Below are 17583 nucleotides of genomic sequence, written 5' to 3'. Positions count from 1 at the left end.
AATGAAGAGAAAAATTCTGACGGAAAGCCATCCGGACCTGGACACTTGCCAGATTGCATTGAAGCTATAGCCATAGAAACTTCTAACTGAGAGATGGGTTCATCCAGCCTTGTTTTAAGTTCTGGTGGAATTTCAGGAATGTCAGGTTTAGCTAAGAACTCATTAATTGCATTGCAGTCAGACTCTGAGACTCTGGGACTCTGAGGTGTAAAGCTGTGAGTAAAGATCCCTGAACACTTCATTAATTTTTTTGTGATCTTTGACTATGTTGCCATCTTGTTGTCGAATTTTAAGAATACTTTGCCTTGCCAAGAACCTTTTAGAAGGCTCGCCAGTAATTTATCAGGTTTGTCACCATGCATATAAAATCTGGATTTGTCATGTAAGAGTAAACGTTCAGTGGAGTACGTTGTGAGTAGGTCAAGTCTTGTTTTAAGTTCTACACGCTTTTTAAATATTTCATGACTCTGTTTGAGAGCATACTGTTCATCGGTCTCATTAATTTGTTGCATTAACTTGTTTCTTTCATGGGTGGACTGTTTTTTTTTTTAATTCTTGCTGAATAAGCAATAATCTGGCCTCTGATATAAGCCTTAAAGGCATCCCATACGACAAGGCTGGAAGTCTCTGGGGAAGAGTTGGTGGCAAAGTAAAAGCATATCTCATCCTGGATAAACGTTACAAAATTTTTATCTGACAGAAGGGTCTAATTGAAACACCATTGTGCAGCTTTAACAGGAGGATGTGGAAGAGACAGAGACAGAGTGAGAGGGGCGTGATCTGAAAAAACTATGCTATGGTAGGCACAGGAGTGGACCTGCTGTAGACAATTAGTGTCAATTATAAAGTAACCAATTCTTGAATATGTATGGTGCACATGTGAAAAATAGGAGTAATCTCTTTTATGAGAATTTAGGGTATGCCAAACATCACACATTCCATATTCTGATAGAAAGGCATGAATGACAGATGCAGATCTGCTGAGAACATTAGTCTTTTTTTTTCTTTTCTTTTTTTTTTTTGGCCTGTCCCATTTGGCTCTTTTCCCATCAGAATTAATGTCTAAAGGCAAAGAAAGATGCCCAACGGATTTACTTTACCAAATTGACCATCCCAGCCTTGCCGTAATGGTCCATTTGATTCACCTTTTATTGTTTATTTTATTTTCACTTGCTGAATACGGGACAGACTTGACTGGGGGAAAGAAGGGGAGAAAGAAAGAGGGAAACAAAAACAGCTGAGAAGATGGACGGGGGAGAAGGGCAAAAAACAAAAACCAACAGAATAAGCAGAGAAAAAAAATGCACATATGTGTTCTGTTGATCTTATGTGCTGCACAATAATGTTTAATATTTAGTATTTACTGTCATATTCCCATATATCATTGTGATGTTGTTTATTCTATTACTCTTGTTTTCTTCTGCTTGTTTTCTTTTTTCTTTCTCTGAGAACATTACTCTTAGTGGATGAGCGATCCATGGCTGGGTCTAACCAGCAGTTAAAATCACCCCCCAGAAAAAGAGAGTAGATATTTAAGTCGGGTAGAGAGGAGAATAGTTGTTTAAAGAAATTCTCGTCATCTGTATTAGGAGCATACACATTTACTAGGACAACAAGACTGTTATACAGTTTCCCACTGACTATGACATATCTGCCATATTTGTCTGCTACGACATTGTGGGCCTCAAACTGAATGTTCTGCCTGCCCCTCCAATGTGAGAAGAGACGGCCCTGATGTGGGTCTCCTGCAGGAAAGCCATGTCAGTGTTATGGTGTTTCACATGTGAGAAAACCTTCCTTCTATTGACTGTATGATTTAGACCTTTAACATTCCAGCTTAGAAAGTTTAACTGCAGACTCATCTGATTTATAGAGCAAAGACAATATGCACACTGGCCTTAGATGATAAGAACAGAATAACTTTACAGTGGGTGGAAATTAGTTCAGAACAGGTTAAAAAAAAGAACAGTGTATGAGGTTCATAGCAGTGAGCCTTACCCTCCCCAAACCCTCCTCACAACAGAAAATGGCTGCCAAAAAAAAGAACAAAAACAAGCAGCGAGCTCTTCAAACTTAACATATTTAAAGTGTTACTTCTCCTGTCTATGATAGCAACAACCTAGGTGTTGAAGCAATCTAACCACTGCTCCTGTGGCCATAGAATTGTAAGCTGAAACCCCTTATCTTACTGTTAAGTTTTGAAATTGTGTATCAGCCACCAAGTCCAAATGTAATTGCTGGAGTGTTTCAAAGCAGAGTCTAAGTATGTAAACAAACAAACAACCAAACACAAAAAGGCAGATGTAGTTCAATAAGTACTACTGGTATAACTGAATTATTGAATGAGAACAGACGAAGGCTACGAATAGATAACAAAACTCCCTGTCTCCGTGCAACAGGTATTACATCATTAGCCAACGGGTAGAGATCAATGACGTTGCCTCCTTATTTATCAAAGAAAGAAAAATAATAAAATTATGGAGTTAAATGAAAGTAATAGTCAGCATTTCAGTACTATAACATTCAGACTATATCGCTGCACTTGGAGGGGAAAAGCAACATCTTACGTAGATCCAGACTGCGCCTCTATACATGTATGGGATGTTTGGTGCCTGCATATGATATAGGGCTGCCACGATTAGTCGACTAGTCACGATTACGTCGACTATCAAAATCGTCGACGGCTAATCTAATAGTCGAAGCATCATTTTAAGCTTTGTAAGATCCTGAAAGACGTAGGCATAAGTAGGTTTTAAGAGTGTAATAACAGACTGAGACAGAAGACAGCAGCAATACATCTACGAGGATGACAGCTGCCGTTAATCAATCAATCAATCAAAATTTATTTATATAGCACATTTTTTAGACCGAGGTACACCAAAGTGCTTTCCAGTAAAATCGCAGTACAAATAAAATCACAATAAAATATAAATTACAAATATATAAAATATAAGATAATTACATAATCTAAATACAGAGCCAGATGTAAATTACCCTAATTCGCCTTAAATGCCAGATCAAACAAATACGTTTTTAAACGTGATTTAAAAGACTGAATGGAATCTGACGCGCGAATATGAAGAGGGAGAGTATTCCATAGCCTGGGTGCAGCAACGGCAAAGGCACGGTCTCCTCTGGTCTTCAGCCGAGACCTAGGTTGCACCAAGAGCAGTTGGCCCGATGATCTTAGTGCTCTCTGAGGGCTGTACAGACAGAGGAGATCAGCTAAGTAATCAGGTGCCATATTGTTTAAAATTTTATAAGTAAACAATAGAATTTTAAAATCAATTCGATATTTGATAGGAAGCCAGTGTAAATTTTTCAGAACAGGGGTGATAGAGTCAAACTTTCTAGTGCCGGTCAAGAGACGTGCTGCGGCATTCTGGACCAGCTGCAGACGCTGCAGAAGAGAAGATTGTAGGCCCAAGTAGAGTGAAAACCCTGAAGAAGAAGAAGCATCCTCCGTTATCGTCCAAATTCAGGGGCCGCATCTTTCGGAGGCCGCATTTGTTGGCCGATTACTTTACAGCAGGGCTGCCCAATCCCAGTCTTCGAGAGCTACTATCCTGCAGCTTTTAGATGCATCCCTACTCCAACACAGCTGAATCAAATGGTTTGATTACCTCTTCAGCATGCCATCGTGTTTGGCAAAGGCCTGATAACAAGCCATTCATTTGATTCAGGTGTGTGGGAACAAGGATGCATCTAAAAGCTGCAGGACGGTAGCTCTCGAGGACCGGGATTGGGCACCCCTGCTTTACAGCAATGCGATGAAGGCTGTCCAAATTCAAAGACTCATCCAAATGCGTCCTCCTTGTCACTACCCGATCCATACCGTTAACCCGATCAGTACCACGCATGTGCGAAAGGTGTCTACTTCCGGTCAAAGCATTTTACAATAGTTACGGGTCAGAGTATCTGTTAAGATGTTAAGAATAATAGAATAGAATAGAATAGAATAGAATAGAATAGAATAGAATAGAATTCAACTTTATTGTCATTGCACATGCACAGGTACAGGGCAACGAAATGCAGTTTGCATCCATCCAGAAGTGCTTTAGTGATATAGATATATTACAATATATATTAGCAATAATATAGATATGTGAGTATATTACAGAAATGGGTCTATTATGGTATGTTATAATGTACACGGTATGAAGTATGTTGTGAATATTCTATAACTATAAGTATGTACAGGCTGTAGTGAGTACAAGCTATGTACAGGCTATGAACAGGATATAAATATGAAAAACTATACAGAATATGAAATAAATAACTTTACAGAAATCTGAGATATACAGCTATACAGAAATGGGAACTATGCAAGTTGTAAACAGTTGTAGGATTAATAATGATCGAATGTACAGAATGATTATTTACATAGAGCTATACAGTAGTGCAGTTAAGATAAGTGAGATATGTGGATAATTTCTACAGAGGCTATATAAAGTGCTAGTGGTTGTGAGTGGTGGTTCAGTCCATGTTATTATTGTGTGTTTGAGGGTACAGTTGTCCATTGTGGGTGTGTGTATGTTCAGTCCATGTGTTAATGTGGGTCAGATGTCAGGAGGCAGAGTTCAGGAGTCTGACAGCTGTGGGGAAGAAGCTGTTCCGGTACCTGGTGGTCTTAGTCCGGAGGCTCCTGTAGCGCCTCCCAGAGGGCAGGAGGGTGAGGAGTCCATGTGATGGGTGACTGGGGTCTTTGATGATTTTCCCAGCCCTTTTCAGACACCGCTTCCTGTAGATGTCTTTTATGGCAGGAAGTGGTGCTCCGGCGATGCGCTGGGCAGTTTTCACGACCCTCTGCAACGCCTTCCGGTCCGAGGCAGAGCAGTTCCCGTACCAGACTGTTATACAGTTGGTCAGGATGCTTTCGATGGTGCAACGATAGAAGTTCACCAGGATGTCTGAGGACAGGTGGTTCTTCCTCAGAGTCCTCAAGAAGAAGAGGCGCTGGTGAGCCTTCTTGACCAGCTTGGAGCAGTTGGTCATCCAGATGAGATCCTCGGAGATGTGGACTCCCAGGAACTTGAAGCTGCTCACACGCTCCACAGCCGTCCCCTTAATGTGGATGGGTGGATGTGGGTCAGCATTCCTCCTGTAGTCCACGATGAGCTCCTTGGTCTTCTCGGTGTTAAGCAGCAGGTTGTTTCTGTCGCACCACTCAGCCAGACGATCCACCTCCTCCCTGTAGGCGGCCTCATCGTTGTCACTGATGAGTCCAATCGCCGTGGTGTCATCTGCAAACTTAATGATGGTGTTGGAACCAACAGCAGGTCTGCAGTCTATAATAAGTATGTCTTAAATTTTTTTGCAATAATGAAACATTTCAATATAATGAAGACAAAAACAAAAAATAAAAAGATAGTTACGGATCAGGAGTCCCCGATCCTTACTGCGCATGTGCAAAGTCGGACCGTACAAATCGGGTCTACCCGATCCGTACTACGCATGTGCAGATGTTCTCTTCTTCTTTGTTTCGTTTAATTGCAGTTTACTCCCCAGTGTACAAGGATACCGCCACCTGCTGACCGAGCGAATGAACCCTATTGTAAACTGAACTAGTGTCATTACAAATGCATGTTAAATTTGATTTAGTGATTGTCGAGTGTATTTTTGCTTGTCTGTGAGGAGAGGATTGTTGGAATAGTGATGATGATGTCCGCTATCACTGTCAGTTGTCAGTAAACACTTAATCTGGCGGATGAATCTTCACGTGACATATTACTAAGTCAGTATTATTAAGTCTGTAATTAGGAGCCATTCTTCTTATTTTACGGCGCTGCTGTTCAATCGGGGACGCTCTCTGTTGAGGAGAAAAGCATGAATTTGTTTGTATATGAATTATCCATTGTTTAAATGTCCCAGGCAGTCGAAAAGGAGGCAGAGCTGTTGAGAAATGCTAGGAGCTAACTGGGCCATAGGAGCTAACTGGGCGCTAACCGTGTCATTCAAATACATAACTGTCGCAATGTTGGCAAAGAGAGGAAGTGACGTAAGGTTTGCGCATGCGTGGTACCGATCGGGTTTCCAGTACGGATCGGGTAGTAACACTCCTTTTCCACAGATTTGAAGGATGGGTCTGGTGTAAAACCTTTGTGGCCCAACCTATCCCAGGATTCATAGCGCGGCCCAGCCAATTCCCGTTTCCAACAATGGTGGCAGGTATTACACTTATTACTCTTTCTGAGTCACAAAATAAACTTTTAACATATTTTCAGAATGTAGCTGTGTGAACTTCTAATGGGGGCAACCGTGGCTCAGGGGGTTGGGAAGTGTATCTGTAACCGGAAGGTCGCCGGTTCGATCCCCGGGCTCTCTGTCCTGGTCGTTGTGTCCTTGGGCAAGACACTTTACCCTACTGGTGTTGGCCAGAGGGGCCGATGGCGCGATATGGCAGCCTCGCCTCTGTCAGTCTGCCCCAGGGCAGCTGTGGCTATAACCGTAGCTTGCCTCCACCAGTGTGTGAATGTGAAAGTGAATGAATAGTGGCATTGTAAAGTGCTTTGGGTGCCTTGAAAAGCGCTATATAAATCCAATCCATTATTATTAATGTTTTTGTCACTTTTTACGGAATCAAACTCAAAGTAAGATCAGTCCTTCCACGCTTTAAACGCTGCACGGTCATACTCTCTCCCGCACTCGTTATATTATCCATTTTTGATCTGCACACAGCTGTTGCCATGAACGTCGCACTTGCTTACGTCATTGTCATGAGACACTCTCACAAAAAAAAATAAATCAGGAGGCCGGCCATGCGGAAGGCAGTGCGGCAACAGAGCAGGTCAAGAGACCGACCGCGAAGCCAGCGGTGGCGACAGAACAGATCCGGAGGCTGGCCACGTGGAAGGCAGTGGCGGCGACAGAGCAGGTCCGGAGACCGGCCACGTGGAGGGCAGTGGCGGCGACAGAGCAGGTCCGGAGACCGGCCACGTGGAGGGCAGTGGCGGCGACAGAGCAGGTTCGGAGGCCGGCCGTTAAGCCAGCGGCGGCAACAAACTCGTTCAAGAGGCCGCCCTCGACAGCAATGATGTCCAACTAGAGGCCTGGAAAGCAGCCGGCGAAGGCGAGGTGGTACAGGCCGAGCTGGATCAGACAGTGGTGTGGCAACCGCAGGACCAGACGAGGCAGGACCAGATGGCAGCGTGGCAGCTGCGGAACCAGACGGCAGCGTGGTAGCTGCAGAACCAGACGGCGACGGTGTGGAGGGTTGCAGGTGGTGATGCAGCAGCCGACGGTGTGGAAGTTGCAGATGGTGACGCTGCAGGCGATGGTGTGGAAGTTGCAGGTGGTGGCGCTGCAGGCGACGGTGTGGAAGTTGTAGGTGGTGATGCTGCAGGCGACAGTGTGGAAGTTGTAGGTGGTGGAGCAGGTGGTGGCTGAACAGGCTCCCCAGAGCTGTCAGTGGACACGAGGATGTGCTGGCTGGGTCCTCCAGAACCTCCAGCTGATGTAGTTTGATGCTAGCCGGGCTCTCCTGAACCCCCAGTTAACGAGACTTGATGCTGGTTGGGTTCTCCTGAACCCCCAGCTAACTTGACACAATGCCTGCTGGGTTCTCCAGAACCCCCAGCTGACGTGGCTTGATGCTGCACGGACCCCTCAGGCCCTCCAGTGGAGACAGGCGGCTGAATGGGCCTCCTGGACCCTCCAGCGGAGACAGTCACTGAACCAGCAGGTACGGAGACCTCTGGCAGTGTGGACACTGGCCGGAGCTGAGCAGCACATTGGCTTGGAGCAGGCAGTGACAGTGGGATGCAGGGCTGAAAGTGTTCTCCAACACACCTAACGAAGGTGGATGGGTGAACTCATTAAAACTCTCAGTGGGTGCTGACGGCTGAGACTGCTCAGTTGAGTTCCCAGGTGAAGCTGCTGGCGCTGGTGTCTTAACTTCTAGGGGTCCAGAGTTGACTGGTGGCTGACACCCAGCCTCTGGGGAGACCCTGGAGGGAGTAACTGTCTCGAAGAAGGCCAGCTTAAGAGAACCAGCAGATGTTGTTGTGTAATGTGTTCCCTGCTTAGGGTGAGACGGTGAGGATGAAATAAACAAACAGTATTCTCACAAACAGGAGCTCTGGGGTTCATAATGCCTTGGTGACAACAGTCTGTGTAATCCCTGACATAAAAGGCGGAGGAACAGAGTCTTTCTCACTCACCCCAGCTCGGCGTCCACGAGAGAAGCTGGACTCCTGTTGGAGCCGGGAGGTGCTTGACGGTGACGGGGGAAAACTCTGGTGCGGCTGCTCCGGCTGTGGTGTGGAAACACTGGGAGAACTGGGTGGCACAATAATAATCCCCAACATCCTGTAGAGCGCCTGTGCAGGCGTGAGCTGGCTACAGGCGGGCTCATAGTAATCCTCACGGAGCTGGCCGACTGCAGTCTCGGGAAAGCCAGTCTCATTTACAGCAGTCATCGGGGAGCCAGGAAAAACCATTTCCCTCACTTACTGCACAGAAGACTGAACCAGAAAAAAAATGTCCTTGTGCCAGAGTCAGACTTCTTCTCACTCACATCAGCCAGCTGTACCGACATCCGGCTGTGGGGCGAGCAGGCGAGCGGTAGCGGCGGGGGGTGAAGGTGAAGTTCATGGAGAATGAAATCCTGTACAAGCGGGTGCAGTGAATCCAATAGCCAGGGGTGTCGTGGTCCTGAGCCTGTTGACTCAGTGTTTTGTGTTTCTTTATGCTTTTGTTATTCTGATTAGGTATTTCATTATCATTCGCCATTTTGGTTAGGTTTCTGTTCTCTGCCTGTCCATGTCCCCCCTGTCTGTCCATGATGTCTTTATGCCTGCTTGTGAGTCTGCATCTGTGTCTCTGTCTGTCGTGTGCTTCCTGTTTTATTTTGTAGGTCTGAGTCCTATGTCAGTGCGTTCAGCTTTGTGTTCTCCCTGTCTCGTCAGTGTAATCAGCGTCAGCTGTGTCTCCCAGCTGTTTCCTCTTCGTTCCGTTCACCTCTTGTATTTAGTGTCTGTGTCTTCCCCTACTCGGTGTCGCGTCGTTAACGTCTTCTACCCTCAAGTTAACTGTGTGTTCCGTCTACTAGCCTGCCTGTCTGCTTAGTTTATTTCTGTATTCTTAGTTTAGTTAAGTTTATGTTCCTTTTCTGCCCAGCAATAAAGCTGCGTGTTTTGAGTTTACATCTGCCTCAGAGTCCTGCATTTTGGGTCCTTCCTCCCTGCCTGCCTGCACACAGCCATGACAAGGGGTGACCAGAAATAAGCTGCTGTAGCCTGGCTTCCACAGCGTAGGGAAATGATTCTCCCTCATGCGCAAGCCACAGGTTATTTAATCTCAAAGCAGAGTCAATAATGACCTCCTGAAGCTCCTTGGGTGGGGCGAATGCTGCTGGATCCATAATCTGGCTGGTCTGTACTGTCACGGCGAATGGAGTGAGCCGTGTGGGGAAATAAATGAGGATCCACGCACAGGCACTCGCAGACCTTCACAGTAAAACAAGAAACAACTACACAAAAAACACAGACCAGACACAGAACTAAATCTACACTAAACATTAGACAGAAAACCTAAGAACTAATCCCATAACACAAATAAACAAAAACATAGAATTCCAATAACACTCAACAAAGCACAAGAGTCAGAATAATAATACAAAATACAAAATCAAACCAAAACATGAGAACTCAAAAAAACTGGGTTAAACTGACCCAGAATCTGCGAGAGAATTCAACATGAATGAACTTTATAAAACATGAACAATGAATCAATGGTACGGAAGTAGAGGAAGCAAGAAGAATGAGTAAAGTTTGCCTTATCTGACTGTTTTATTTCGCACAATGCGCCTTATGATCTACCTTCCTTTAGCATGTCCAGAAGTCCAACTTTTTGATGGTTAGCATCTTCCTCTGCCTTTTGGGTGCTGCAGCAGGTCCCTTTGACGGTGCAAAACATTTCATCGACATTGTTGTGTGTGTTGGGGAGAAAACTTACAAACATACAATACAGCACTTCAGAGTCACACTGCTAGCGATCGAAGATTTATGTAAATTTGACAAGCTGAACGCATTCTGTACTGTACAGGAGACATGGCACGGAGGAGATTGATTGACCATGGTCTAAAGCCGATCAGGACGTAGAACACAATGCGCTGTAACAAAAAAATGTATATATTTTTAAAAATTCTCTCTGTAGCTGTAAGGTTAGGTCCAGATACCTAGAGCCACAAGTGTTCAGGATGTAACTCAGTGACAGAAAGCTGTGTATGCTTATCAATAAATCATAATTAACTTGGAGTAACTGATGTTCTCTATTTATTAGTACAATGTAGTATCAGCTAAGAGCTGCTAAATGTCTTTGCAAGTCAAAAGACCTACACTCCAACAGTTTGGATCTTAATATTTAATGGGTTTGATTTTTTTAGTGTTTAGAATAGGGATGGGTATCGTTTAGGTTTTATCCAATACCGGTGCCAAACCGGTACTTTTGAAACGGTGCCGGTGCTTAAACAGTGCTCAAACCGGTGCGTAAAGAATGGAGAACACAAACTTTGTCCAAAAACCTCTCATGTTTAGCTGTTTTATTGTAAAAAGATAACAATATTAGCCTTTTCTGCAGCTATAGGGAATATATGGTATCACTCTTGGCTGGAAGCAGCACTTAAACAATGGAAAAAACACAAACTTTGTCCAAAAACCTCTCCTGTTTAGCTGTTTTCTACTTTTTCTTTGGTCATTTTAGCCTTTTTGGCCAGGGTGAAGGGAGTATCTGCCATCCAACAAGAAGACAACTATGTAACTACGACGTTGTTTGCTAGTTCACCTTACATGCATTAATGTAATAACGTGGTTAGCCTACTCAACGTAAATTACACATGAACAACATTAAGCTACTCACGCAGAGAAGAACAGCTGCTGCTGCCGTCATCATGCGTCATCATTTCTGCTACACTGGCAGGGTTAGGGGCCAGGACTCTCCACTTCGGGTTCTTGGGGGATGTTGCTAATTCCGGGTCTGATAACAAGCACCACACCGGCAGTAGATGTGCTCGGTGTGAGGTCTTGCAGCAAGCTATCAAATACGGTGCATTTTTCGGCTTTTAAAAAAATGCTATGTGTCGCCAGGTGTTTCATCAGATTCGAGGTGTTACTTCCTTTGCACAGTATCACCTTAAAGCACTTGTTGCAGGCTGCTGAGTTTGCATATTTTGCTGAGAAGTACAGCCACACTTTTGACCGCTTCACCTTGGGCATTTTTAATCTGTAGCTCTGCTCTAAAAGAACGTGTCTACCTACTATCCTTGGAAAGGTAAAATGATTGGCTAGAATCCAAAGTGTATGACATCTCAGGGGAAAAAGGGCACCGAAATGTGCGCTGCTTTTCGGTCTGGTTACTACCGTTTATGTCAGAACTGGTGCCATAATGGCACCGGATACCGGTACCCATCCCTATAGTTTAGAACGAGCTCATTTGACCTTTGCTAAATATTCTAGCTTTCAGACATGTGCTTATGAGACAAGTGTAGCTTTTGAGCAGGGTGACCATTTTCATTAGCTCTTTGATTATTGGACAAAATATTCTCTGTGGGAAGTAAATATTTTTGATACATGTATGTTTTATTCAGTGAGATAATATCGACACACTTTCATCCCTTTTATGATTTTTAAAGTGCAGTTGCAAACATTAAAACACTAAAACACGTCCTGAATTCCAGTCTCGTTTCACTCTGTGTTACCAATGTGTAAATTATTTTAGTACTTGAAACTGTATTTAATCTGTTTTTGGCAAATTAATTCAACTCAAAATGTAAGTGTATGGACGAGACAATAAAGTCTGTAACCACAACTCTACAACCATGCAAAAAGAAAAATTACACAGTGTTGCGGTCCTGGGTAGGTGACCCAGGGTTTTGTATTTTGAAATTATTGTATAGTCTTCGTCTTACACTCTTCTTTGACGGGATGAAACCACCAAACTATTCTCAGAGAGAAAGTATCTGACTCAAAAGTAGAAGAAAGAAAAGACAAGCAATAAGGAGGGTGGGGAAACAGAAACCTCTGAGTGTATTGAATGCAGATGGGCTGAAATGTTGTTATTATACACAAATAATAGATAAGAGGCTCATTTTAAATCAGTTTATAGTAAAAGGAAAGAAAATCACCTTGATAATATAATCTCAGTTCTTTTTGGGGTTGTTTTTTTTTTTTTTTGCTGTTGTTTTTCACAAATAACACAATCTGAAGGTGGATTGCTTGGCACTTGGAATGGTCTGTCTCTGCACAAAAAAGTATTAAACTGACTTTTTTCCCCCTTCATTGGAATTGACTGACGTACCACTTGTTTTAGTGATACAGGCTGTAATGAAAAACATTTATTTTCTAAATGGGACTCCACAGCCACAGGGCTGGCCCCTGGCTAAGTGGCTTTATTCTCCTGCTTTGTCAGAGTGATGAAATTGCAGTTGCTTTGCAGGTCTCCATTCAGAAGTCACTACGAGGCATTATGAGCAAAATGTTTTCCAGTCATAGAGGGGTCAAAAGCCATCCGTATTTATTCATGAGGCACTGGGGGAGTGCTCTGTCGCGAATGCTGGCCTGTTTTAAGGGCTGGATTAGACTGCACTTTCAGAGGCCCTTTTTTAACAATGCCTCTGCCTTCTGTATTGAACTGCTATTTCATAATGTAATTTACCTGCTCATGCTGTGCAAAGATTGCAGATGCACAAAAGGTTTAGACACTGAGAGCAAAACAGAAATGGCAGTGAGACCAGTGCTTCTGCACTCCACTGAAAGGATAGAGTGCCCTCTCTTGGCTCAATATGAGATTTATTTCCAATTTTGAAGGTAAACAGTACAATATGCATCACCATAATGTGACTAAGCTTTTTGGGGGATTTTTTTCTCAACTTTGCTTTGAATGTTTTTACAAATAGAGATATGAAGTTTAGTTTTAAAGTGAGGACAGACATTAAGGACACTTAGAAGCTAGGAAACATCATTTGTTTATTGAGACAGTTGAAATAAAACAGTCACAGTTTCTTAATAAATTCATTATGTAACAGTCGGGATGCAATAATTAAACACTGTTGATTAACAATGGGTCAATTGACGACATGATCGAAAAGCTGAGTTCAGTCATGTGAATTTGTCATTGTAACACATAGAAGGCTCTCCAAAGCTGCTTCTTGGCTTCACATCAAGCAAGAGAAAAACCTTAACAGCAGTGCAGTGTTGCTGAAAAGCTATTCAGACCTCAGGGTAACTGCAGGACTAGCAGTTATCTGCAGGTTATTCAACAAAAGGACCTCTTTCAGAATATTCACCGTCATGTGGTCGTTCTCAAGAAGTATCGATTCATTCTTGTGCATACAGAATTGTTCATTTGGAATGCTGAAGCCAATTTTTTAAAACCGTAGCAGTAACTGATCTTTCTCAGCATGCCAGTGTATTCCATTAAATCAGATTCTCAGCTTGTCTGAAATAAATAAATAAATAAATAAATGTAACAAAGTGGTGGTTGGGCAAGCGTTTCCTTTAATGGCAATGCAGCACTTTTCAGCCTTATGTGAGCGCGGCTTAATCACTTGTAAGACTTGAGTGAGTGTGTGTTAATAAACATTAGGCTGTCTCTCTTCCCTCGGTGATTAGTAGTTTATGTGCTTGGCTCTCTGCAGGCTGAAGTCACAGTCCTGAAGATTGATGGAGGGCCATGCTATTCAAACAGCAGGCATTGCTGAGACAGAAGCTCTTCGTTTTGGGCAGCCTTGCTATCGGAAGTGTCCTCTATCTCGTGGCCAGGGTTGGGACTTTGGATAGGTAAGTCATGGCGGGTATATTTTAAAACATACATTGCCTTAATTTAAAGCAACTTGCATTACAAACTTTAGTGTCCTATACTTTTTAAACCAATCACAGTGTATTCCAGAAACATTTCTGTACTTTATAAAATCTTGAAGTATTTATGCATTCATAGACATGCAACTTGGCAATGTGTAGCTTTGACAGGTACACATTTAAATCATTTTTTATCCTAAAATGGAGGTTGTGAAGTTCTCCTGACTGAGGCAGATTTTCTGCTTTAGATTAAATGAGAGAAATTCTTCAGTATTTTCATTTCTTGAGGTGAAATTTTTACAGTACTTAGTGCCATCAGTTATTCTAAAAACAAACAAGTCATATATCTGGTATATGCACTGCTGTAGTCATCTTTATTGACAAAGATGTGGTGCTCACAATTTTGCATGTTGAAAAGGTGGTGTGGTGTGAGGACTTGGGTATGCATAAGAGAAATGGCATTCCAAAGAAATGAATACCATAGTTGATGAGGAACTAACCATGAACCAGTTGAGGGATCTGTTAGACACAGACTGTATGTAAAATATGAATGCAGCGTTCAAGTCTAAAAAGTGGAGACAGTTCCTTAAACCTGCATAATGGCCAGCAGGGGGCAGCAGCTTTGGCAGTTTATGGCTGTTTGTGGTTACTACTCAGTGACTCACTATACTTCCTTGTTTTAAAAAAAGGGTTTTGGTGACAGTGAGAATATTCAGTTCAATACCCCAGAAACAGGACAAACCAGTGGGTGACTTTATGCTTGCTGTGTCCTTGGTGCTAGGACGAGTCTGCTGTGGTGGCGCAACTCACAGTACTTTAAACATCTGCTGCAAAAGCCTTAGTCTTAACATACCGCAGGCTTTTCAGAGGTCTCAGAAGGTCATAGATGTTTCAGGATGTTTCTTTGCATTAGCTTCAGAGAATTGTTCCATTAATAATAAGTTTTACATTCAGGTAGCTTATTTAGTTAAGATTGAAGTGATAAATGTATTCTATGAGCGATAAAATTCCTTATAGAATGAGATACAAAATAAGATAGATGCGTTCTTTTCCTGTGTTTCAGGCTACAGCCCATTTGCCCAGTTGACAGCAGACTGTCCGCCCCTGAACCAGAGCAAATTCCTCTCCGCACTCTGCAGTTTAAGCGTGGCCTCCTACATGAAATCCGTAAGGGCAATGCCACCAAAGAGCAAATTCGCCTGCACAACCTGGTCCAACAACTGCCTCAGGCCATTATCATCGGGGTGCGTAAAGGTGGCACCCGTGCCCTGCTGGAAATGCTCAACCTGCATCCAGCAGTTGTCAAGGCTTCACAAGAGATCCACTTCTTTGACAATGACCAAAATTACGCTCGTGGCATCGACTGGTACAGGGGGAAAATGCCCTTCTCCTTCCCTCATCAGATCACCATTGAAAAGAGCCCCGCTTACTTCATCACAGAGGAAGTCCCTGAACGGATATTCAAGATGAACTCTTCCATCAAGCTGCTGATCATCGTGCGCGAGCCTACCACCAGAGCTGTGTCGGACTATACCCAAGTGCTGGAGGGCAAGGAGCGCAAAAACAAGACCTACCACAAGTTTGAGAAGCTGGTCATTGACACCAACACCTGCGAGGTGAACACGAAATACAAAGCAGTCCGGACCAGCATCTACACCAAACATTTGGAGCGTTGGTTGAAGTACTTTCCCGTGGAGCAGTTTCACATTGTGGATGGGGATCGCCTTATTACAGACCCGCTGCCAGAGCTGCAGCTTGTTGAGCGCTTCCTTAACCTCCCCTCCAGGATCAGCCAGTATAACCTGTACTTCAATGCCACCAGGGGATTTTATTGTCTGCGATTTAACATTGTCTTTAACAAGTGCCTGGCAGGCAGCAAGGGCCGCACCCATCCGGAGGTGGACCCATCAGTAGTGACTAAACTGCAAAAATTCTTTCATCCCTTCAATCAGAAGTTTTACCAGATCACTGGTAGGACATTCAACTGGCCATGATGAGCTCAAACTCCTCTGATGAGATTCTTTGAATTGGGGTTTATTTAAAAATGCCAAATTCTGAGACCTCGAAAGACATTAATAGCACTTTGATGGCATTTAATACCAGGATGACAGTGTGACCAAATATAAAAGGAACTTGATGTAAATTTCTTTTCAAATGTGTGAAAGAAAAAAGAACAAAATAGTTTCATGGTTTGACTAAAAGCTGCAGTTCAAAGCATTTGATCTTGCAAATGAACTCACTTGTCTGTCAATGTTTTCCCCATGTAGAGAAAAAAACAGTGCTGAGCTGTGTGATTAACTAAAGAGATTATTTTTAAGAGATTATCAAACACTGACATTCGTGCTGTTAAGATAAGCTATAAGTGTGATGCTTTTTTTCATGAAAAAACACCTTCAAAACCGAACAGAAAAAGTTCATCATTCCTTATCGTGGTGTTTACCTGGCCAAAACTGCATGTAAAATCCAGTTGCCAGTATAACACAGTAGACTTTTGTGTTTGCTCATTGTGTTTTATTTAACGCCTGCTGTGATCAGTCCTTTAGAACAGCGGTCCCCAACCTTTTTTGCGCCACGGACCGGTTTATGCCCGACAATATTTTCACGGACCGGCCTTTAAGGTGTCGCAGATAAATACAACAAAATAAAACTAGTACCGGTACCGAAAAAAAGAAGATTTATTCATAACACACGTGAAAAGACCCAGGAAAACCGAGTTAATGATAAAAACGATAACAAAATAACGCTGAAAACCGATAAAAACCCTGAAAACCATACATTTCACACCTGAGCCTCAACACTCGCGGTCCAGTACCAAATGACTCACGGACCGGTACCGGTCTGAGGCCCGGGGGTTGGGGACCGCTGCTTTAGAAGGTGGCCTCCTTTAGTTTTTAACATAATACCTAGTCTGTAGAACAGATTGGCTTATCAGAATAGTTATAAGTGTTGCAAGCTTGGCTGTCACCATGTCCAAAACCTTTAAAGCATTTAAGACTTGAGCTTGTGTTTATAAATGTAAGTATACTGTTCTTTTCCCCTACTGCTTTCTCATTGGGTTACCAACACTTAGTGAAGAAAAGAAGGTGTCCTCTGATGACTCATGTCAAACCAGCTGTTTGTTCTATGCTGATTTTTTTTAAAAAAGGAAATCTGTTCTGTGCAAATATTCATTCTGTATCATAAGTGTGTTGTTAAATTAATAGAATGTGTAAACATTTGTGAGAGGATTTCATGTGTATTGGTGTATTTTAATATTCTTTTTGAGGGTAGTAGATCAGAAATAACTGACTTGCAGACTTACACCGTGGTTGTAATTCTGAGTGGTGGAAAGAAAGAAACTTAGTGGGGTACAAACCAAAACCACCATCGGTGTCTCCCTGAAGAAATGTTGATGAGATGAGATGAGATGAGATAGCCTTTATTTGTCAGTTGAAGGTCTTTTGCCCACAACCGAGATGACAGACCTTGCCGACCGTATACAATACAAACATCACATTGGGGAGACAGGTCAGGCCAGGTAGCAAGCAAAAAAATCATCGAAATGTGCAACACAAAAGGATAATGCAGGAATGCACAGGTATCAACACACCATAACACAATAAACACAAACAAGCAACATGGGAAATGTTCTATTGATTCATGTTTCTGGACACAAACGTCCCTACATTATTTTCATATCCCTGAATGTAATGTTTAATCTTGCTTTCATCAATATTTTTTAAAGCAAATAAGTCTGCATTTGGAAAATGGAAGGGCAGTGGAGCAAAGAATTTACACACACACCCAAGTT

At 43.0% G+C, this 17583-nt stretch overlaps 1 protein-coding gene across 2 annotated transcripts in view; it reads left to right on the top strand.

Annotated features, from left to right (window-relative positions):
- LOC308397448 (heparan sulfate glucosamine 3-O-sulfotransferase 5) overlaps positions 1-15916 on the top strand; it is an 83454-nt gene extending 67538 nt beyond the window's left edge. Inside the window, exons 2-3 of one of the 2 annotated variants that reach the window (XM_080883372.1) lie at positions 13634-13775; positions 14857-15916. In XM_080883372.1, the coding sequence (XP_080739498.1) occupies positions 13669-13775; positions 14857-15787 (1038 nt within the window). In that variant the 5' untranslated portion in view covers positions 13634-13668 and the 3' untranslated portion in view covers positions 15788-15916. Of the gene's footprint in view, positions 1-13627; positions 13776-14856 lie in introns of those variants that run through there. The other variant, XM_080883373.1, reaches the window with a different exon arrangement.
- The last annotated feature ends 1667 nt before the right edge of the window (positions 15917-17583 follow it).

The sequence above is a fragment of the Rhamphochromis sp. 'chilingali' genome, assembly GCF_963969265.1.
Source record: "Rhamphochromis sp. 'chilingali' genome assembly, chromosome: 5".
In the NCBI taxonomy this organism is placed as follows: Eukaryota; Metazoa; Chordata; class Actinopteri; order Cichliformes; family Cichlidae; genus Rhamphochromis; species Rhamphochromis sp. 'chilingali'.
The sequence above is the reverse complement of the archived record's forward strand: the minus strand, read 5'-3'. Positions and strand labels throughout refer to the sequence as shown.